The sequence below is a fragment of the Megalops cyprinoides genome, chromosome 14, assembly GCF_013368585.1.
Source record: "Megalops cyprinoides isolate fMegCyp1 chromosome 14, fMegCyp1.pri, whole genome shotgun sequence".
In the NCBI taxonomy this organism is placed as follows: Eukaryota; Metazoa; Chordata; class Actinopteri; order Elopiformes; family Megalopidae; genus Megalops; species Megalops cyprinoides.
In genome coordinates, this window is record NC_050596.1 from 8,881,243 (window position 1) to 8,905,685 (window position 24,443).

At 44.0% G+C, this 24,443-nt stretch overlaps 2 protein-coding genes across 4 annotated transcripts in view; both read right to left on the reverse strand.

Annotated features, from left to right (window-relative positions):
• Positions 1-7,754: 7,754 nt before the first annotated feature.
• Positions 7,755-14,414, reverse strand: LOC118789514 (terminal nucleotidyltransferase 5C-like). 2 transcript variants are annotated; one of them, XM_036545978.1, is made up of 2 exons: positions 14,398-14,414; positions 7,755-8,877 (listed from the first exon to the last, which is right to left on the reverse strand). In XM_036545978.1, the coding sequence occupies exons 1-2, from the start codon at positions 14,412-14,414 to the stop codon at positions 7,755-7,757; spliced, it is 1,140 nt and encodes a 379-aa protein (XP_036401871.1). The 2 variants fall into 2 exon arrangements, with proteins under 2 accessions (XP_036401871.1, XP_036401870.1); XM_036545977.1 differs by lacking the exon at positions 14,398-14,414 and adding an exon at positions 10,225-10,296 and having other exon boundaries at positions 7,755-8,938.
• A 7,719-nt stretch (positions 14,415-22,133) lies between these two features.
• The window catches only part of man1a2 (mannosidase, alpha, class 1A, member 2), a 42,957-nt gene continuing 40,647 nt past the window's right edge, over positions 22,134-24,443 (reverse strand). For both annotated transcript variants that reach the window (XM_036545746.1, XM_036545745.1), the window contains exon 14: positions 22,134-23,517. In XM_036545746.1, coding sequence (XP_036401639.1) covers positions 23,385-23,517 — 133 coding nt within the window. In that variant the 3' untranslated portion in view covers positions 22,134-23,384. The remainder of the gene's footprint in view (positions 23,518-24,443) is intronic.

A 24,443-nucleotide genomic window follows, 5' to 3' on the forward strand; every position in this document is an offset into this window, starting at 1 on the left:
ACTGCCTCACCAATGGAGCTGATTCAGAATGCAGCTGCTCAACTGATGTACAACCAACCAAAAATGCTCTAACACATCTCCTCAACACTGGCTACCTATTATGGCTTGGATAAATTCTAGCCTATTAAGCAGTAGCAAAAACTCTAATCCCCCCCCCCCCCCCACTTTCAGTCTATCATCACATCCTACACTCCTGTCAAGCCACTCTAATACACTACCGTTAGCTGCCCAGTTGTCTGTTCCTGAAAGGGTCATTAAGCTTGTCCATGTCCCTTCTCTGCCCTTGTTGCCATGTGCTGGCATAAACTCCCCGTGAACCATGCTCAAAATCCACCTATTCTGACTATTTCTGGGTTATCCTAACTCTGACGTCCCCCTCCTTACACTGAAACAAAAGCTAATACTTGTAAAATGGATCACAATTTAAGCATGCAAGACAAAAGCCTGGCTGCACTTTCGCAAGCTTTTACAGTGGCACAAAGTGGTGATTCACTTGTACTTACTCCCCTTCTGTTTCCCGTAATGGCACTATATTTCATGAATGGTACTAATGATTCAGTATCAGTACGGTTAATTCCCTAACCCTATTGAATACACTTCTCATGAGTCACTCTGGATAAGACCATCTGCTACATGAATAAATGTACATGTAAATCCACTGAGCATATGTGATTTGTTGGTTTGTATATCTGCACTACATCACCCTTAATTAGCCACAGAGATAATTAGTGACCCTGGAATTTGGGCCTTGGAATTCAATCAAAGGAAAGTAAGAATGAATTAATCCTCTGTGATTTGATCACCACAGAACCAAACTGGTTTTAATTGGACATGCATGTTTGTTACTGGTGCTACGTGACTAAGGTCGTCTCTGTGGAGCAGAGGGAGAGAATCAGGACGTCATGTCTTTTTGAATAACACCATTTGTGTTTATTTTACATGATGTAGAAAGAGTCTTGTGCTCTAAAATCATGGTAAAGAGATATTTCAGAGGTCCAAAAGAACCAAACTGAGAACTTGCAGTCAAGAAATTAGCCATAGCTGAAAGCCACAGCTGATATAAAGACTGCAGTTTAATCTCTCTGTCATGCATAATCCAAACCTAATAATGTAACTTTACACAAAAGGTTTTGGTTCACAATTTATTAAGTGTAACTTCACATGGCACATAACACCCGTTATAAAGCAGTTGCTAGGGAATGGTGTGCCTTAAGACAGCTGACAGTGATATATCTGCTATATATTTCATTTCATTTTTCACATAAAGACACACCTCACAACATGTGCTAGCTTGCAAGCTAATACACGCAAGAAGATTGCATGGGGTCTGCTGTTGCTGTTCAACCAAGTCTGATAGCTGGCCAACATTAAAATTAGTTGTTTTCTGCTGCTGCTGTGGAGCTAGCAAGTTAACTTCTGTATTAAGAGAATGAATACCTTGTCAGGGTGTATCTAGACAAATTTATGTTACAACTGTCCATTCCTCCAAAGCACAGCTGGCTAGGCTATCTAGCTGATGTCCTAGTTGTTGTGCTGGTCATAGATGGCATAGCATCAGCTGTGACCACTGCTACTTTATTCGGCACATGCCCAGCGTTATCCTTCCCAATGGAGGAGAACCAGGCTTCTGATTCTTGTCTTACCAACATCACATGTGGTTGGCCAAGATTTCAGTCAGGGTTTCCTCATGCTGTCTAAATAATGAAACCAGCTCACCATCTCTGAATTTTTGGTTCATGACTGACAAAGTTTTAAAATTATGTAAATAAGTGCAAACCGCCTGGCTCACGGTTGACATCAGTTTAAAAAATACTTAGATTAGATGTCAAAAAGGTTGAAGCAAAAAAAAGTTTGAGAAACCATGGCCTACATCGCGCCTATCGTTATGACTGTTAAAATAATCATATGTTTCTTCGTTTTCACAGTGATAGCTCTAAGGCTTTGCTCGCATATTTAGTTCATTCCTGCCACCTCGGTTTCTGAAACATTTCCTTATGTCATGCCACTCAAACTGAGACAGTGAATGAGGAACAGAGAACAAAGCCGTGAAAGGCTAGAACAGATTCGCACATACACGGGTGCATACACACAAATGCGTACACAGAGACAGGCACAGACACACGTCCACTCACACACGCATAAACACAAAGACGCGCGCACACGCACCATAGCGGGAAACTAGAACTCTGCATCGCCCACATGCAAAACCTCAGCAAGCAGCAGTTTCAGAACGTCAAGGGTTTCAAGGCAAGACGTGAGCTCACCAGGTGTGTTTGTCTGTACGTGCATGTAGTCATTGCATGTAACTTTTACATTTGGAAGTAATGGTGGTAAGGACATAGCATTGCACAGAAGCCTATAAGAACCAAACCATAAGAACTATTGTTTTTGAAAAGCACTCTTGCTGAACCACTGCCAAATGAAACTGATCCAGGGACAGTGTATGGGGGTGTTTTCTCTGCTAAACCAGCCTGACAACTGTCCCATCTGCAGGGAAACGGACACTGTCCAGAAGCGTAGCTCCACCCCCAGCGTGGTTTCCATATCAGCCACCAAACAAAGACAAGGTTTGCAAGACTGAGGTTTCAAGTGCAACTCTGCTGCAAGAGTGACAGCCTCAGAGACGAAGTGACAAAAACAGGGTTATTCATCTGTGTTTGCTTGGAGGGTGGCCCTGTTCAAAGTAACCTGTGTTAGAAATTTGTATTTTCAAATATGATTCATTTGTAAAGCTAGGCATGTGTAGACGTAGTTTAGATTGGGCACCTGTGTACAGGGTACAGCAGTTATGTCCTACCTGGTGTTTGCCACAACAGTCTTCCAATCACCAGGTCCTTAGCTGCTGTGCCAGTCTCCCCTCCTTGAAGCTGACAGGGAGGCAGCCATATGACAGCCAATTCCAAAGCATTGTGGGTTACCCCACACACTGCAACCCTTTGTCTGTAGACTGTTGAGAGGGGAGCTTGCTTTTCACCAGAACCCAAGCATCACACACTGACAAAACAAGTTTAATTCTGCTCCTCTCGTAACTCTACTTTCATGGGTGACCTGGGACACCGACTGCCCATAGCCAGTTTCCTAATATCACTTTCAGGATGAATAATGCTGCACATTCAGAAAACTACCATGCTGAGGGGAGACTGCCTGCACACACAATTATTAAAATTCAACATTTCCCCTCCCAGAAAGCCACTGCATCACTTTCACACCAACAGGCATAGATTCATTTACGACTGAGATGGCTGGAGTGGCCATTTGTAGGCCATGATCTCTGCAGAATCTGATCTTGTGGTCAGGTTTGCTCTTTTATCTTGGCCGCAGGATGACAGGAACACAGTGCGTCAAAGAAATAGCTCTCACTTCCGCTTGTCAAACCATGTCAGAGGTTTTCAAAGGAATGAGCGCTAAGTTAACACCAAAGATTCTCGAAAGCTGAGTCACTGAAGTTTTGGTGAGGGAGAAAAAGGTTCCAGTATGTGCCTGGAGCGGTGAAATGCTGAATGAATTTCTGCTTTACGAGTGTTAGGTTATGTGGACAATTTTCTGTACCTTTCTGTCCAGCTCATACCTTTTAAATACCTTATTCACCACATATTTGAAGTGTAATTTTTACCATACCAATTAAACTTTATGGTTAGTTCTTGGTGAGAAACAGCAAATCTCTACTTGCACTAGGCATAACTATAAATGACCTTAGCACTACAGATGTAGACCCTAACTCAGCAAAAATACATGGCAAAAATAAAATCTTCAAACTTCAAAAATAGTGCAGTTGACATGTTGGCAAGTCTTTAATCGTTCCTAAAGTGTAACCGACACAGTTGTGTCATTGAAGATCACATTTGGTTGACCCCTGATCTAAGTAATATGACCTATGATATACACTGAAAATTCTGTACTTGCCATTTCATGCAAGAGTGGATATCACTTGCTTGAAACAGCGCCTCTAGTGTGAGGTCAGGTAGTTTTAAGTAGTTTGTCCAAAGCTGACCTTTCAAGTGACAGACCTGTTTTTGCAGATGTGTATGTACAAACTTCTCACTTCAGCAACTTAGACATGTTGTGCACCAGAAGCTTTTTTCTTACAGGTGATTATTGAACTGAAGCAGTCTGTTCCAAACTGATATGAGAGCAGACCACCTTCCACTGACAAGGGTTTGCACAGAACTATCCCTTTGAGGAACAATCTCTCTGCACATAACAGAACAGCACGGACACCAGGTAATGGATTCAAATACTTTTATTTCTGTTCATACACTTCCTCAAAAAAAAAAAAAAAAAAAAAAATCCAACCATGGAAAACTAAATTGAGTTTAAAAGTGCTAAAATAAATCCTGAAATGCAGGTATAATAAAGCTGACTTTGCATGAACCATTTCCTGGAGTTATGAAACAATTTCATATCCCCCCCGCCCCCCCCCCCCCCCACCCACTTAAGTTGCACAAGCAATCATAGGCACAAAATGTTACACACGTTCGCACACAAAAGAGCACAGCCACACAAACAAGTAACCCAGTCCTGACCTGAAAATGTTACTGCAAAAAGACAGCTTCTCCAACACTAAACCCAAACATTAAAATTGCACTTTAACCAAGCTTGTCATTAGAATTAGCCCCCCCCCCCACCCCGGCCAATGTACAGTCATGCCCATACAGGAAAAGGTGAGATTGCACAGCAAGGGTGGGGAGCCATACGTGTGAACGGAAATCACACATTTCTAGAAAGAAAAACGCATCCAACGCACGGCCATGCAGAAGCCCTGGCTTTTTCTCTCAAATAATCGGCTAAATCTTTGCTGAGCTGTTTTTCTCTCACATTTTTTATTATTAATTTGATATCACACATCGAGATTACGCTTGTGAATTACACTGAACTTGACATCCCTCATCTAAGACATCAAAAGCGGTAAGCATTTCCTAGCATAAGCAGTTCCTACAAAAGACACCTTAAATAACTTGAGGAAATTACACAGGGAGGTCTCCTCTTCACAGAAACGTGCAGAAGTCCAAAAACAAAAGGCAGTGACAGCCCGCCATGAGCTATCCTTTCAAGTGCATCTTCACAAGCAAAAAAGTGCTCCCTTCTAAACACTAGTCAAAAAGAGTAGAGACTAGACACTCACTCTTTCAAAGGAACACAGGATATTGATTACATTACTTGTGTCTGTTACAGGAAACTCAATAGCTGTGTTTAATAATGCTGGCCCAGGGTATTTCTATTCATTTGAGCCCCTTAAGTAACTTTCTAATACAGACAGCCTACTAAAATTTATAAAGACTAATTAGTTGTTCAGCAGGGTCTAGGACCAATAATGGAACTAATTTGGCTTAATTAAATTACAGCTGTCTCAGACTGGCTCAAGGGGCCAGTGTTAAAAATATGTTCCATAAACAACTGTTATAGTAGCAGACCTCCCTCCAGAAACTCAGCTTATTTTATGGCCAAATAAATGAGATGCTAAATACATAACTGAACACTGATAACAGCTCAATCAGATCTAATTAAGAGAGCTCAACTGGAATGAACACACACACACGCACACGTGCACGCGCACACACACACACACACACACACACACACGCGCGCGCGCGCGCACATACATACACAGTATAACCCCAGGACCGGGGTTGGGAAATGCTGCTCTACAGAACATGACAAGGAGAACAAGCAGTCACTGGTGCAAAGGTGGGGGACGCAACTCCAACCTCAAAGTTCAAAACTCACTGCAATTTTGCATTTCAAAAAAACAAAGCACGAAGTGGGGAAACTAGCCCTACAAAAAAAAAAAAAAAAAAAAAACACAAAAATATCCCTGAGATATACATCCATCCGCGTGCACGTCCACGTTTCCAACCTCAAGCGCTTCCACAGTCTCCATGTGGTCAGTGACAGCGCAGAGCTTCACCATCCCAGCTCCGTTCATTTTTCCCCTCTCTCAATGCCTCGTCTGTCCTTAAGTTAACGTTCTTTAAGCAACTTAAGCTTGGTTTAAGCAAAAAGAAGCACACACTAAACTGTACAAATTGTTTTAAAAACCCTTATTATCTGCGCACCCCCACACACACAGAAAAAAAAAAAAAAAAAAAAAAAAAAAACCATAAGGGTAAGGCACTGTGGGACTTTGTCACAGGAAAACAGACTTTGGTCCACACTTCAAAGTTCCCAACCTCCCCTCAAATAAGGAAAAAAAAAAAAAAAAAAACCACACACACACACAAAACAAGTCACCAACATGTACACATTTAGGGTTTCCAGGCCGGGAGCACGCCCAACTCCAGCACGGAGGCCACAGTGACCCTGTCAGTCGCTATCTCCTGTTTAAAGAGGGCAGGTCACCCTCGCTGTGTGTGCCGCTGATAAGGTGGGGGGGCTCGGGTTATCTCGCTTCTGTACATTTGCACAAGCTGCTCTGCCTTGCGGTTAGAAACGGAGCAGCCGGTGAAGAGGCGGCTCAGCAAGACCACAGAAGAGGCCCTCAGCGCGCGTCTGAGCAAAGGCGCAGTAACCTGGCTGAAAGCAGAAAAGCCGGTGAAGTCCCACACGCATCGCAAGGCAAGGGACTTAAATCCTCCAGAACTTAGAGATGACCCCGACGTCAGGCTCTGAATGGAGTCTAAAAGACAGTGGAGTAAAGCGCTGACAGATGGGAAGAGCAAAAGGCAACCATGCGTGCTCAGGTCCAGTCAGGATAGTCCATGTGGGACAACGTGATTTCAAGAGAAGTCATGACCGTGAGAGGTTTTGACTGGCCGGTCCTGTACAGCACACAGGACAGAGGTATGACGGCTAAAGGTCGATTCACATGCAGATCATCTCATGAGAGGGTAACAGCCAGGCGCTCACCACACCACAGTTGACAGCAATGAGCAGATCCCCCCCTTAACCATTTCTCTACTCCTACCCTCTTCTCTACACACCCCATATCCCCAGATACCTGCACTCAATACCTTTTCTCCCTGTAATACTATCTTCCTTTACACCCCTCTCTACCCACAATACCCATCTCTTGCAAAACCTGAGGTTTGCATACACAGATGCGCGCCCCCCATCTTCAAAATAATAAAGCCCAGCAGCTGGGGCTCAGCCTTGTGACATCAATCTGAAACTTCTCTTTGAAAATGTGAATGTATGAAAGATGAGCAGGTGTTGTTGACTTTCATACAAAGAGTGGTAGGCACAACAGGGCAGGCCACCTCATAAAACAATTCAAAACGGCCCAAATATAACACCTGTACCCCCCCCACCCCCCCCCCCCAAGATGTACAAGGCATTTTAAACATACTGCTGAATACACACCGACATATGTTCTTTGCTATAATCCCCCTATATTTTTTTCCTTATTTAATTTTGTGCTTTTTTTGTCTTTTCTCATTTTTCAGTGCACACAGCGGTGATCCCAGCCCGTCAAAATTCAGCATGGGAAAGACCAACAAATCAGAAATCTAGACATTACTGACACTCAGATTAAAGCCTACCAAAAACAAGACAAACACTCCAAGAGCCCTCTTTTTTCCCCAGAAACAAATTACACTTAACACTGAAAATGTGACACAAATGGGTCCAACAGTCTTGTCTCCGTTGCTGATAAGGACCGAGAAAGGAGAGGTGGAACCAATACAAATCAAACAAACAAAAAAAGGAAAACAAAAACGTGTCCAGTTTAAACACCTCCCCTCCGAGTGCAGAGAGCCCGGCCCTTGGACAGCGTCCCCCCCCCCCCCCCCCCCCCCCCCCACTCGCTCGCTTTTCGGGCCTCAGTTGCACGGCAGCCATGTGGGAATGGGCTGGCTGCAGGAGGCGATGTAGTAGTTGCTGAAGTTCATGTCGCGGACGTAGGGCGCGGGCTGGTAGTAGCAGGTGACGCTGGAGGCGTCGGGGATGGCGTTCTGCTCGGCCAGCACGCGGAAGGCGGTGAGCGAGATGAGGCTGAGCGTCTGCCGCCGCTCGTGGCCCATCAGGCAGACGGTGCTCTCGTTCACCACGCGCCGCAGAACCATGAGGTAGTCGTATTTGCGCTGGTCCTCGCCGGCGAAGTGGCTCTGCAGGTAGGAGTCTAGCTTGCGCTGCTGCTCGCCGATGTCCGGGAAGTCGATGAAGAAGCGGGAGCACATGTAGCGCTCCAGGCCGCGGAAGCCGTCGCCGTCGCCGGGCCGGAATCCGCGCACCAGCAGGTTGCAGTACTTGAGCAGACCGCCGCCGCGGATCTCCTCCGGCCGGCGGGTGGCGATCACCTTGTTGCGCAGGTGCTCGAGCGCGGCGCCGAAGTCGCCGTAGACGCTCTCGCCCACCACGGCCGGGTGGGAGAGCTCCGTCATGGCGTCGCCGGCGGTCTCGTAGTGCGAGAGCACGGGGTCCAGGACGATGTGGAAGGAGTCCACGCTGAACTCGAACTGCCGGCGGATGGAGTCGACGAACTTGAGCTCCACGTTGCGCCCGTCGTTGTTGGACAGCGAGATCAGGCTCCAGCGGTCCGGCTCGGTGGACACCTTCACCAGCTTCTGCACGTAGGCCTCCTTGAGCGTCGCCGGTGTGATCTTCTCCGTGTTGACCCCGCCGGGCAGGAAGTCCAGCAGGGTGCCCAGCACCACCTCCTTGACCAGCTGGAAGTCGGCCTCCCGCGGGAGCCCCACCCGGAAGATGACGTCCAGGTCCTTGTAGCTCCAGCCGTTGTCCTCCACCAGCACGTGGCTGGCGGTGGAGCCGTTGAGACGTACATCCCGCACGCCTATACCCCGCGCCTCCAGCCGGTCCCGCACCTTCCGCACGATGTCCTTCAGCCGCACCTGCAGCGTGGGGAAGTTCCCGCGCCCGTGCACCGGCACCGCCTCCGTCAGCACCTCGTTCAGGCGGCTCACCTGATCCCAGGTCAGCAGACTGCTCCGCTCTGTCTCAGTGCTACTCCCCTCTTCCGCCATCCTCTCTTCTAGGTCCCCTTAAACTAAGGGGAAGAAAGGAAGGACCATTTATTTATTTAGCAGCTCTTATCTAGAATGACTTGCAAAGCAAATATGATACAATATATTAAACACATACTACTTGAGCAGGAAGTAGTACAAGTCAGCCACAATTACAGCAAATAGGCATTGAAGCTACAAAACAGTGATAAAGTAAAAACATAATTACAGTAATAAAATGAGTGAAATAGCAGTAATGAAAACAGTAAAAATAGAAACTAACAATTTTCCTGAGGGGCAACATACCTACCTACCTCATACTGAAAATAAACGTAGCGCGTAACACTGCCCTACGAAAGCAACATTACCTCTAATCAGTTTAATATGCTGCCAGACAAGGGGCCACGGGAATGACGCTAACTGTCGGCTGTGAAAGAGCGCACTTAAAACTGCACTACGCTACACAATTAGAATGCCAAACTTAGCTTATAAAAGATGGCAATTTTAACAAAGGAAATTGTGAAAAGACCTCCAAATAGTAGTGACAAAGACATATGGACATCGTACAAAGGAAAAAAAAACTACAATCACTGATGTAACCTTTCCAGCCATCCAAAAAAGTTCACTTGATCACTAAACACTAACGACTAACATCAATTGAACTAGAAACCAGAACAATCCCAATACACTTTTGACAAGAAGAACAAAAAAAATAAGCACTGTGATACTCGTTGCTTATATGGGCAGACCACACATAATGCTTCGCCGTGGTTCCAGAACATAACTATAGCTTTCATCGGCCCACAATACGATGAGAGGAGAATACCACACTCGTGTCACTTACGTTGGCTAAAATGTTATTTTTGGTATCGTTATAATAAATCTAAGTGATCGAGCAAGCGTTGAGAAAAAAACTGCCTAAATTCAGTCGGATTAACAACCGCTCTCTAACAAGCTGACCAACTAACTACCTGGGTAGCCCACACTGTCCGTACAGACAACTGCACTGTAGTGATCCGTATGTCTCTCGTCATAAGTCTGCTAACTTTGGACAAGACGAGAAAGCCACCAAGCCACAACATCTACCCGAACTCCACTAGCGAACTAACTGCAAATTAATTTAGCAAGCCGGCTACCTGGATGAATTACCTATCTGAAGACTTTCGTTTCATGTAACAGTCGGAACCGGTCAGAAGAGGACTCACTTACAGCTACAATTCGCTAGGATTGGCTAGAATCCCGTAGTGTCACAGAGTAAAAATGTGTTAACAATCGTCTCTCTGTTGCGATATAATTAATAACAGCTGAGAGTCATAAAGACCATACATACTGATCAAAACGAATCCTCGCCCGAAAGCATGAAAGCAGCAAGCACCATTGGAATGCACGCTAACATCGAGTCTTAAACTCCCCGCTGTACAACTCACATTGGATTTGAGAACGGGTTAAGGGGGGATGCGCTCTTATATGCCGTAGAACGTCTGGCTGAAAAATATACATCCGCAGTCTTCCACTACTTTCCCAATATTTTTAGTGAAATATATATTAAGATACGGCCCTATTTACAAGAACAACGTACGAATACACATTATATATATATAGTCTGTAAAACTGAGTTCAGCTGTTGATTTTAAAATAAACTCCCGAAAGCGATTCGCCGATAGCTGCGGAATTAAAACTTAAACGTACATTGAATTCAATCTGTTTTCGTATTAATGCGCCCATCGACAATTCATGATTGGTGGACAGCGTATTAGGGTTGCCAGGCAACCGGAAGCGTTCGTGAGATTTAAAAGTGGGTGCGTGCATGGCATGTGTTTGCAGCAGGGGGTGAGTACCAGTTTTTTGCGTGGACCATTCACTGCTGTATTATTAAGGGATTTGGTTCCACCAGCCCTATTGTCCTGGTGGATGACATACCTTAATTTTCCAGCACATAATCCCCAATTCGAAAGTGTTTAAAGACATATGGAATTAAATCCAGTAGTGAATGCGAATTTTACTTTTTAACCGCCACCCCGCTACCAGACTATCTGGCTAGCATGCCAAACTAATAATGGTACAAATTACTGAAACAAACAAAAAGCATTCGAAAGTTTACATCCCGAGACAGCTACTTTCTGTTTTGAGCCTTTAAAAATTTTCATCTGTGTGCTTGTTTTGTACAACAGTTCATGCTGTTGTGTTAAGTGCACATTGTACCAGCACTTTGGAAGTCGCCCTGGACTGAGCATCTGATAAAAAATACAACATAAATGTAAAACGGAGGCCATACCTTATTTTATTCTCCATATACTTGCTCAAGTAAAAATCCCACTAATTATTATCATAAATGTGTACATGGCAGAGAGCCAGATGCGAGGGTGAACGTGAGCAGTTTGGTTTTGCAGCTCTTCCTGCTCGCAGAAAACCTCATCACGTTGAGCGAGGACAGTTATCGTAGGCTGAATATAGGCTACATACAGGAAACATAAACGCTCGCTATCATGGGCTTTAAAAGGCGCTGGCTGTTTTTTTAATTATTATTTTTTTATTATTATCACGGCAGGATTTACTTGAGCTTTGCGCGATTTGACAAGCAGGACAGTTTCCGAATGATTAAATGTTGATAGGCAAGACAAAACGTAGTGGGGTTTTCCAGGCGAACTTTTTGTGACGCAATTCACACGTTTTAACTTTCAGACTAAGCGATTCGGCAGGGGCAACCTGTGGCACCACAAGAAGCTAGGGCGTATAAAAATGCTGATGGATTTTTTTTTTTTTGATGATGGTTTTTTTCTGGATGGCTGGAAAGATGGGTGAGAGGAAGTTCAGCTGAACTTCAGACCAGGTGAATCCACAAGTATTCTTGCCCCACCGTTCTCTCTACAGCCACTTACTGCACCGTGCCCAGCTCCACACCTTCCAGCAAGAGAACATCTATGCCTCAATGTACCACAGTTCCCTAGGATGTGAGCCTTTGACCAGAAGCTTTGATGTCAATTTCACAGTTGGGGCACTGCTGTTGTGCACTTCAGCTAGAAACTGAAGCTACGGTATGTCAGTATGTGTGCTACTGATATGTGTGTCAAGGTCAACAGGAGCATCACCATGCCTACTGCCTGAGAGCACTGTTACTTAACTAAACCAGGGAACATGACTGACAGTGCAGATTGAAGCTTTTTTACTTTGTATTTTTGTTCTGCTGTCACCATAGGCTGTGGTCAATTTATGTCAGGGCAAGCCCAAAATGCTATTACATTTTCCCTTGTCTTTGAGGATGTGTTCATGAGGGGGAATTGACTTTTCAAGTTTCTTGAGAAGTCTTGAGTCTTGACGTGTGTGTCTGGCTGCTGGTCTTGGTGTTGTCTACAACAGCAGGAGGCCACTGGAACATCAGGATTACAGAAAAAGTGTGATGTGTGACATGACTGTTCCCGTGCAGCACTTCAGAAGCTCCTGTCTTAACTGAGCCAGTGTATGCTAGATCAGGCCAACTTTAGTCTTCATGAAGTCACAGGATAAACGCATACACACACACACACACACACACACACACACAGTGCTGTAAATACTAGTAAGGGCAGTTCTACTGAGAAATCTAACATGACACACTAAGTCAGGAACAAAGGAACCAGAAAATGAGAGAAACAGAAAAAGAGAGGAAGAAAGTAAAAGACAAAGGGAGAGTTAAAATTGTGTGTGTGTGTGTGTGTGTCAGTAACCATGCATCTATAAACCTTCAGATGTTTTTTTTTTTTTTTCTGAAGTTGGAATTTTGTACTGTCAGACATGGATGACATCATCATTCCAAACTGCTAATGCATCAGTATTTGAGAAACAAGAAATGGAAAGGTATTTCCCTGTGATAGCACAGGAGCACAACTGATACTATTTACTTACATATCTCCATACTGATAACTACCCACAATCCAGAACCAATGCCATTCTCAAGGAGCATTTAATTAATTATTCTCCATGAATAAATCAACACCATAGAATTACAGGGTTTCTAAATGAAAAATTAAAAATGAAAGATTTATTCACATAGAAATGCTCTGCACAATGCCCTTTAACTACGCAGTATGTTCAACATCTGAAACTACTTGAAACTAATGAATATGAAAAATGTCATTTTATGTAAAATTAAACAGAAAAACATCACTTCTCTCTCATGGTTGATTGCATTGACACATTAAAATTGAGTCACTTAGCAGATGCTCTTATCCAGAGTGCCTTACAAAGCAAGTGTAAATTTTAAAGTGCATCTAATAACATTGCAGGAACAATTAAACATAATAAACACAGCAACCCACATCAGAATATCCATCCCTTATACAGTTCTGTGATAACATTATTAACTGTAAATACATAAATGCCTAAGAAAAAAGTTCTGTAGTTCTAATCAGTAGGTCGCAGGATCAACAGCCAGGCACTGTCATTGTACTTTTGAGCCATGTACTTAACCTGCACTGCTCCAGTAAATATCAAACTGTTTGCGTCATGGGTAATGTGTAAAAATATAAGCTCTGTAAGACACTGTCAGTAAGGGTGTTTGCTAGGCAAACCAGTAAGGAAAAAAACTGCTACACGGCAGCTCAACTTCTGAAACACTCCAATGTGACCAGGTTGTGATATTTACATTTATTCATTTTATCCAAAGCGACTTACATAGGTTACAGTTGTTTTACATTGTTATCCATTGATACAGCTGGATATTTACTGAGGCAACTGTGGGTTAAGCACCTTGCCTAAGGGTACAGCAGCAGTGTCCCAGCGGGGATTGAACAGGCAACCTTTCGGTTACGAGTCCTGCTCCTTAACCACTATGCTACACTGCCACCCCATGATATGTTCATTCTGTATAGTCAAATTGTGTTGCTACCAGTCTGACAGAGTGAAAAATAATATTTGTTCAGCTGGAGGAGGGGAAACTGTGGGGAACCACAGAGACAGAGGGGATGAAACTGTATTACCCTGGAAGACAGGAAAGGTGTTAGTGTGTGTTAAAGTGTTCAGTGACCTTCAAATTTATAATAGCACTATCTGTAGATGTGATGAATGCAGCACCCAGTGAAAGAGGCTGACACATCAAAACAGTGGGATGTGATCATCTTTCTTTTATTCAGTTGCTTAGCAGACAGTCTTATCCAGAGCACCGGAAATATCTTACATTGATGCACCGATATATTTCTTTACTAAGCCCTGTGTACGCAGTATGACTAGAGAGAGAGTGACTAGCTACATACCTGCTTATAAACAAAGGTCACTCTCAATCAGTGTGTGGAATATCCAGGGTCTGATCTCCTAAATTTTTATAATGGAAGAGTTTGGCCCTGGAGTGGAAACAAAATATAAATGATCTTGAAGTTATCATTTTACAAGAAATCTGGTGTAAGGCAGATGTGCTGTGTCCCTGCCTGAGAGACAGTGGTTGACACCAGAGTGGGATCAAATTGTTGTTACTGTTATAATTGGCAGTGGTGGTGTTGTTGTTAGGATTATTATAGATGTTGTTATTCACTATCTTAATTGATTCATTTTTTGACTGGCTGCTTTCTCATTCTTCTAGGTTGTTTACATGTATTCTTCAGCATGTACTCTGGACATCATGCCAATATGAAATGAATCGACAGGGGGAGAGAGACAGTTTCCAGTGAAGAGAGAGGGAAAAGGAGGGCCATTTATTTTTCCCTCAGAGGAAAAGGATGGCCTTTCTCCAGCTTTGCTCTGACCATCTTTAAACATACTGATTCCATTGAGTGAGCAGCTTGCCAGCAGCAACAGCAGAGACCCATTCTGATGACTGATACCATAAACAGCGAGGGGGTGATCAAACACCGAACACAGAATGCCCTCACACAATCAGTCCCTGGTAAATAAACACAACACACGTTCCTAAACGCGTGTCGTTGTTCAATTGCTAGTTCTATTAAAGCATTTTTAAAGAATTTTCAGAGCAGATAACAGATGTGGCTGTGGCTGATGTCTGTTACACACTATGGGGTGGACGACTGAAAATCTCATAATATTATTCTTAATAAACAACAATAACAACAACACTAATACTAAAACTAATTCCAACACTAATAGTAATACTACTACTACTAATAATATATGTAAAGAGTGTCTATTTGCATGGTTAAGGTGTGGCTTCACCTGCAGGCAGGACTAATACACAGGAAGAAGGATGTGCTGCCGGTAAATCGACACTGCAAATATTTGAAGAGACACACAGTAAATTGGCTTTCCCTGACATATATAACATTTGATGAGGGGAGATATAGTAAATTCACCTTTACTTTTTACTTCAGATTAGAATGAACAGTTAACGCAGATGATGTATGGACTTAGCTTTGTATGAGACTTCATGCAGAGAGAAATGCAGTTCTTCAGTCCAGGGCGATAAGAGATCACTCATACCGGATATACAGTGCACTTCTAACCTACTGCTAGAGCAGAAGCAAACCTAATTACTTCAGTGACTGTCTCATTTAATAAATGGTGGAAATGTGTGAAAATGTGTGAAATTTAAGCTCTGTAAGATATTTATGTAGTATTGTTAGTAAATATATGCATAAAGGCCTCAGTTTTGCAAAAAATAACAGAGAGGCTCTGTAATGAAGGGTGAGAGCAGGCACCCCACCCCGCCTCAAACCCGGGTCTACAGGGTACCAACCATGTGACTTTGACCGTGACGGCAAAGAGCCAGGCTCATTGGTATGGCAGTCAGAGCGCATACTCAACCGTAGTGACGGCACTCCGTCACAGGCTCCCTGAATCAGAGCAGACACTGCACACTCACAGCACTCAGAATGTTCAAGACCCACCAGCCAACCCCATCGCTGGGTCTCCTCAAGTTTTATTTTACCACAAGTGAGACATAAATGTCAAGCTCTACTTGAATGTCACAGTCAGTCAATGAGGTTTATTTGATTTTGCGATTTTTGCGTCTGTGTCTGTGTGAGTGTGAGTGTGGGAGTGTAAGCGTGAATGGATGTGTTAGTGTGAGTATGAGTGTGTGTGTGTCTGTGTAAGTATGAGTGGGAGTGAGTGGGTATGCATGTGTGTGTGAATGCATTAACATGCACCTCACTGTCCTCTCACACACACACACCTCTGCTTTTAGGCGCTTTGCTCAGACAGCTGGTGCTGACGCAGCAACTTTCCTTTCCAGTGGTCCCTGGTTTCGATTCTCATGAAATACAAATGAAGGCACCAAAGGCATACAGTACATGTTGATTTTTGTTTTTTAGAAAAATTGTGAAATATTATTTCTGTTCTATGGGTCTCTACAGGTCTCTCTGTAACTTACTGTTTTCTGTGGGTAAACAATAGACCTTGTACATTTATAATTTGTTTTAAATCTACAGTGTGGTGTATTGGCTAAGAGGCAAGGCTTGCAGGGTTAGTGCCCAGTCGGAGCACTGCCACTATGCCTTTGAGAATTGGTATTTCAGCATTAAATATCCAGCTGGAAATGGAGAGCACATGAAGTATGAGCTCTGTAAGTGGTTCTGGATAAGGATGTCTGGTAAGCAAAAATCTTGGAGGGTTTTGCATGGTCCTGTTTATCTGCATCTGAATCACAACAGGACCAAAGCTGCCCTCTTGTGGTGATGAATTGTATTATTGAAAAAAAACAACACGACAATCTACTTATCCAGTGTGACTTACACAGGTTAGTTTTTAGCCATTTATACAGCTGGATATTTACTGAAGTAATTGTGGGTTAAGTACTTTACCCAAGGGTACAACAGCAATGCTCTAGCAGAAAATCAAACCAGCAACCTCTTGGTTGCAAGTCCTGCTACTTACCACTACATCACACTGCTGCCATAAAGAGACAAGGAAGACACTGCTGGAGCTCAAAGCCAAGATCTCCTGTTTACTACACAGGCACTTTGCTCCATGAGCCAAGGCTGTGCACCTCAGTAATCAATTCTGGTGGGACTAATTCTATGCAGCCCATGGCACCCCAAGTGCAGATGTAGACAGAAGTAGACCTGGCAACCCAGAGGTGACGGGTTGTGATTACACTTTCAGCTCTAAGGTGTTGAAAGAGAGCTGCACTACACAACTAGCCATAATCCATAATGTTTTTACATGAAAGTTCCACTGTTTAACTAGGCCTCATCCACATGCTGTCACTGATATCTAAATCATCCGGAGGGCTTGATTAGTGAATCCATGCAGAGGTTTGCATCGCATGGCTCCCTGAAACAAGGCTATTCTCTAATTTTGTGATGCATTGTGGGAAGAACATCTCCAGCCTGCTGATGGCAGGGACCTCAGATGAGGGGGTTAAAGTCCACTTCTAATCTAATCTGGGCGACAGTGTAGCATAGCGGTAAGAAGAAGGACTCATAACCAAAAGGTTGCTGGTTTGATTCCCTGCTGGAGCACTGCTGTTGTACCCTTGGGCAAGGTACTTAACCCAGAATTGCCTCCATAAATATCCATCTGTATACATGGGTAACAGGTAAAAAAATTGTAACCAATGTAAATTGCTCTGAATAAGAGTGCTAAATGCCAATAATGTAATCTGTGAGGGGCGAGGAACGGCTGTTCTGGTATATATAACTACAGTATCAGCAATAATCAGATAGAGTAATATAGATGCACTTTCGAGTAAGGCACATGCCCTTATGACACAAGTTGGGTTTGAAATATGTCTGTGAAGTTACCCTGAAGTAGCATGTCAGCTGAGTACACAATGGAGTTAAGTTAAGGAAACAAACACGTATTTGACCACCAAACATTCTTTCCGCATTCGCATGGCTCGTTGATGTGGCGAAAAAAAAAAACAAACACAAACAGAGCTTTATTGTAGCTAGAGTTCTGGGAAACGCTGAGCTGTCTCTCACAGTTTCCCCCGAAACCGCACCAGTTCTCCCAGACGTTTCGAAAGCCAATACTGCTCGCCTCTCCACACCATCACCAGAGGGACCACATCCTGCAGACCTGTCCCTGTTCTCCACCTCCTCCTGCTCCTTTCCCTCCTTCCCTCCATCTGACCTTTGTCTGCACTCCTCTCTCACCTCATCCATCTTTTCCACAGCTGTTAGCATGTTTCGCTTCCCTTTTCGTCCGAAGGCTCGGATTCAAAAAGCGAGGCTTTTGGTTCTGTCCAGACCTGCGCTCTGTCCTCTAAAGGCAGTTTCACCCCCCTCTGCTGATCACACAGCCACTGTGTATGGAAAGTGAAAAAATAAAGAACTTCTACCCTGCAAGATGTCTGACTTCAAACACAAACACTGGCAGGGATTATACTGGGGGACAGAACAGACAAAGGTTTTCTTATACAGTTAGAAAAAAGTAAATTATTTTATATTTTGCATTGTGCTGCACTCACTTCATCACTTTTTTATTACTAAAAATTCTGAACCGTGTCCCCTTTTATATTGTCCTTTATGGGCCTGACAAGTGACATTGTGCAAGATACTGTTACCTGCCACATTATTAGAAAAAAAATGTATAAACATCTGGCTCATAGTTTCCCAGAAGTGTACAAACATCCATAAACTCCCACACACTGCCATTTTTCTCCTTAGTGATACATTTGATTTTACCCATGAGCACTGACAACATTTCATCAAGTGATGAAGGGTAAAGATAAAATCAAATAATAGCAGTGTGCAGGTATTCTTTCCTGATTTAGCAATATTCCGCAACTGACTTACGGATTAACCCCCAGTATCACTGGCCTCTGTTGCTACAGGTATAGAGGATCCAGGCTCATCTGCTGCACGTTTCAGTCTGATCCCACATGTGGGGAAAACGCCACATACTCAGGAGGCCATGGTGAATGAAACACTAAACAATTTTCCTTGGAAGTGCTCTTCTTTGGTAAATTTGGTTCTTTCTGCTTCATTGTTATTTCCTGTCATATCAGTCTGGTTGATGAATTCAGGACATTCCTTTAAAAGGAACAGGTCTAGTAGCCCAAAAGTTGCTGATTTAATATTCCGTGGGGCCACAGCTGTTATACTCTTGGGCAATTAACCCAGTAAATATCCAGCTGTATAAATTAATGATATGTAAGTGACACAGTTCACCGCGGATATGGTTGTATGCGGTGTAGCTGATGTAACTGAAGGCCTTGATTTACACCTTTATTGGTGCCAATCAGTCCATTTACTTTTCATTTAACACCTTTAGACTGACTGCATAGTCATTTTTATCTGTCACTTGGATCTTTTCCTTTAATGCACTTTGTGATGTTAATGAACATTTAAAATCAAATGAAATGTTGGTCACAAAACCCCACTGCGTTTTTAAATACATATCAGTCAGCATGAAGGACAACACTATTACAGGATTATTTCCCTTTAAAGAGGCTACATATCTGCCTAAATTTTAATAAAAGGTACAACTATGTCTTTTGCGGCAATTTATGAGGAAATGTGGTTCAAGATAAAAATGCTAGTCTAGTGGTGTGTGTGTTTGTACAGGTTGATTATTGGTGATATTATTAGTATATTATTGGATGTGGTCTAGCCCTCCCATTATAATACATATGGACATGTATCAAAATAGGTATAACTAAAACTAACAGAAGGTGCAGATGTGTATACCACTCAGTGTCACCACTTTGGAAAAGAGACAGCGAGGGTCATTACCATTCTAAACCTGCTTGCCAAAGGCTCAACCAAAAACAGCTGCGAAGGTATATTCCTGTCCACTTTTAATTACATCTTTATTGAATTTTTTTCCCCATTTTAACATATTTACAATTCATTTTGTTCAGTAAAAATACAAATGTGGAACACTCTTCAAAATCCACCTTGGTCTGAGTGTACCAGAGCAGGAAGCAGGTGATGATGTCACAATGTCTGATACAAAAAAAAAAAAAAAAAAAAAACAGAAAACCTAAAACAAATAGTACAAATGTACAGTGTGCGAGGCCAGCAGTTTGCCAAAATCCCCCCTGGTGGTGTGGAGGGGAAGTGCAGCCCACTGTCTTCATTGCACTTAAGCTGGTAGCAGGAAAGAGCGCGCAGGAAGGAAAGGAAAGCAGGATCAGTGAATGATTGGTCAAAACTCCACGGAATGGTGCTGCCCTCTCCACCCAACAGGAGTTCACACAGGGAGGGCTGTGTGGTTCGGTACATGAGAGACAGTGCAAGGCTGCACTTGCTGGCAAGCTGAAGGAAAGCTGTCATTTCTTATTGAAAACGACGGTTTTATATGCATTTAGAATACAGCATAAACAAAAAGCCTTTGTGACTGAAGAACTTGATTTATGACGTGCTGAATGAGAGCAGATGATCGCTGGGAGTTTGATACTTGATGCATAACCGCATGTCTCTAACAGCACCATGTGCGATGCTGGAACAAAAACTCCCATTTGGTTATCTACCAGGCATCTTAAACATAATCTCTTCACCAGGACAGCTGGAAAGAGAAGAGTTCGCTGCATCATTAAGGACAGCTTCTCAAATAGCTTCTTTGCATCCATACACAAGAAACTGTTGGGGGTGTTACCTAGCAACTATAGCCAAGCACCAATGCTGACAGAAGACTGGTATTAGTTTTCTCTCCGCACATTACACAATCTTCTCCTATTGGTTTAGAAGCCATGTGTGATACTTCCAGGCCAGTCACAGATCACTGTGACCAAATTAAAAAGCAACACACCCGTTTAGCTCATATTAACAGATTCAGCAAGTGGTAATACACAATTACACAACTATTTACTATTATATATTATTATTTATTCTTTATTTCTGTCCTCATTTACAGGCAGTCTTTACATTTTCCGCACTTACTGAATGGAACTTTAAAAGATGACTTTTTTTTTTCTTTCTTTCTTTTTTTTTTTTTTTTTTTTTACAGAGACTGTTGAGAGTTTGGAGTTCACTTCCACAAAGCACTGCCTTGGAATACATTTCTGTTCTGTCCTCTGCACATCTGGCCCCAATGGAGGAGGAAACTGAAGGAAAAAAAAAACACACAGGATGCATTGCCTTTACTGTTTCTTGGCTATTCGGTTTTGGACAGCGGCGAAGTGCTTGCACCGTCCCAGTTTGTATTGCATAAAAAGTGCACAAATAAAGGACCATGGCGTTTTTCAGGTTTGCTGTTCGAAGGCTGCCCTGTGAATCTTGATCACTATTATCATACCTTAGGTCAGCCATGTAATTGCTGTTCTCTGGAAAATGACTGCATTTACATAGTGCCTTTAATGGCTCTGGAGCTGCAGTGGTGGTGGTGTCAGGGGGGCGGGTTCAACGATTAAAATCAGCCTAACCCACCGTGTGCCACTTAAATTAATGCTGTACAAAACACACAGATTGCCAGTTAATAACACAGGAACCCTGTTAATATCCCACTGTCTGTGCAGCTTACATTGGGCATAAGAGCCGATTTATAATTTGACACAGCTCAAAAGAACACAGTAAAAATGGGCAAAGAGATTTAATGAGCCAGTCTGGCTCCAGTACTACAGTGGGAAAGGGGTTTAATGAGCCAGTCTGGTTCCAGCTCTACAATGAGAAAGGCATCTGCTACTGTGCCTTTGGGAGTAAAACTTACTCATGGTGTCTGTTCCGGCCTAAACACATTCTCATTTGAGAGCTGGGTGCAATAGGTGCAAAGGTGCAAACCCTGAATCTCTGGGCCACTCAAAGTTAAATATACCAACAAATACATACTTTAGAAAACAAGTAAACACAAGTCAAGAGTCAGTCTGTCCCGAGATCCAGAATCACTCAAAAACCACAGACAGGAATGGACTTGCTTGCTTACCTACAATAAAAGCCTAGGGGATGGGTCTATGTACAAAGACCCAAGGCTCACAGCATCTCATCCCAAGCCTCAGTCAATCACTGCAGTTAAGGAGAATAGACAAACATTTCCTCTCTCTCTGGAAGGGTCTGAAAAGAAGCCTTCTGTTCTGCAGTTTCAATTTACCCACAATTCCTCCCAAGCACACAGAGCAGGCCATCTGATACCACACATGCAGAATTCAGTTTGATACTTATGTCCTCTCGCTTGCAGAGTGGCACCTTCTGCTGTTGGTGGATATGGATCCCTTGCCATCTCCTTAGTCACCTTTACTCAAGCGCAGCATTGTGACATCATAAAAAACAATTGGCTGTAATGTGTACCAGTGGCACCAGGGAGGGTGGACATAAATACAGGCTCTTTGTCCACCACTCTTCCAACAGCAGGGTTTAAATTATACACCCATGATTTCAACAGCCAACTAGCACAAGTAACTGCGTTCTAGACCCCCCCCCCCCCCCCCCCCCCTGAGTTCCTCTCCCATCTACTGCCCCCTGGTGGTCAGTCCTAACTCGTCTCTCACCTCAATCCACTGCTTCTTTCCTATCCTGCCACCCTCTCTAATGTAGTAACAGTAACAGATTTATCTTAACGCCATGGTCTGACCACTTTTAGCACGGGGCAGGAGATGTCACCGAGTGGAAATCCATGAAAGCGACCTCCAAATGGAGCGGCAAAAGTGATACCAATATGCTTAGGACTCATTATCCAGACGGAAGACTGGAGCAGGGACTTCTGTGACTGGGATCACACTCCGCCACATTGCAGTAAGGCAACCAATGGAAGCCTGTCTTCTGCAGAACAGAGAGACGATTCCTTCAGCAAAACTCCGCCCACTCATATCCATCCATTTCACAGCTGTTACTGCACACCCAGGCGGAACTCTCCTGAAGGTCAAAGGACAGTAGGTCAGAGGTGAAGGGTCAAAGGGCCGTGGTGCAATGTAGCAGGGTAAAAGGGCTGGGCTTGTAGCCCATGTGGTGAAAGTTTGATTCCAAGGTGTGGCACTATAATGGTACCTTTGAGTAAGGTACTTCAGTAAACATCTCGCTGCATAAACGGATAATATGTAAAAATGTGATGTCCGTCAGCTGCTGTCTGTTGGGCAAACAAATGTGAATTAACGTGACAATAAAGAAAAAAAGTGGAAAACTGTGACAGTAGTATATCAGCTGCACGGGGTCTGAAAGCCACTTCCCAGCCAATCCAAACGCAGACACATGGAGCCGGGGGAATGCAGAGTCATAGTCAACTTCTCCATTCGCCCTCCACCAAAGGGACAAAGAATGCCAATTCCAGTCATTATAGGTCCAGGTCAAAGTTTATCATAAAGGAGCAAACAGAAAATGATGTCCTTGGTGTTGGTATGGGGGGGGTTCAGAAAAACCCCTGAAAAGAGAAGTCACAGAAAAATCCTTGCTCCTCATGAACAGAAGTCTGTTAGTCCATCCCATGGAAACTGTACATCCACTTCCAGCAGTGTCCGTCTGTGTGTCCGTCCTCCTGCGTCTCCGTGGGAACGCTTTTGGTCAGGTGTATAAAATGGAACAGGTCTGTGTGGGCCTGGCCATGCGCAGTCACATGACTGTCTGCAGGAACAGAGACCCCAGCCCTTCCCCTCTGCAGGCACACTGCAGTCTTTCATTGGGGAATGCGGAGAGGGGGGTGTGGCTCGAGCCTGCAGTCTAACTGTATGAGGGGGGGGAGGGGAAGTGGGCGGTCCTATCGCCGGGCGTCGCTCCCGGGCAGAGTGATGTTGCCCAGGTGCAGGACGGGGAGAGGGTGGGCCTCCGTGTTGAACACCCAGCTGTCCAGGGGCAGGAGGTCATCGCTGGAGAACAGCAGGTACAGATACCTGTGGGAGGAGCCAAGAACACGCTGAGCTCAGGTACGGAAGACCACAGCTTATTGTTACTTTATGTTTTATCACAGGATTCTGTGATCTAGCGACTGATCTATGGTAATAAACTCGGCTTTGCTTGTCTAGTCAGGTTGCAAAAGTTTACTCGTGATAGGGCTTGAATAGTGTTATGGTCACACTCACTGGTCTGGGAGTGTTGTTAGCCTGGTCTGACACTGCAGCTCATTCAACTTGAATGGACACGTCTAATGTTATATTGTGCTGGAAGTCGCTTTGGGTAAGAGCGTCTACTTAATGAATGTAATGGAAAGCTTGTTACACTGCTCTGCAAACCTGTACAACTGATCTGAAACCTGTACAACTGCGACTGAAACATCAACACATCAATACATGCATAAATCGACACACACCTCACAATACACTTGCATGACTCACTCAACTGAATCCTTTTTTTTTTGCATTTTTCTCCCCAATTTGGAATGGCCAATTCCCTAAATGTCCTGGAATGTTCAATTTGTCATCATCCCATTGCACAACGCCCACTGTCAATCTGGGAGAGCGTGGAGAAGCACATGCCCTACTCCGAGACACGTGATGTCAGCCGCTGCTTCTTTTCGCACTGCGGTCCACAAACTAAGCTAGCACAGAGATGAGTCGGAGGAAGACATTTCATATGCAGCTTTGGCACGTGGACCACAGGCGCCCGATCGACCAGCAGGGGCCGCTGTTGCTAATGGGACCAAAGCCCCTGCCAACATACCCACCCCTATTCCCGACGGAATGAAGCCAATGTGTTCTGCCTGTGAGCTCCCAGTCACTGTCGGCTAGTGACACAGCCAGGTTCGAACCCAAGCTGTGGTGCACAGTCTACACTCGAGTGCTTTTACCGACTGAGCCACTTGGGAGCCCTACTCAACTGA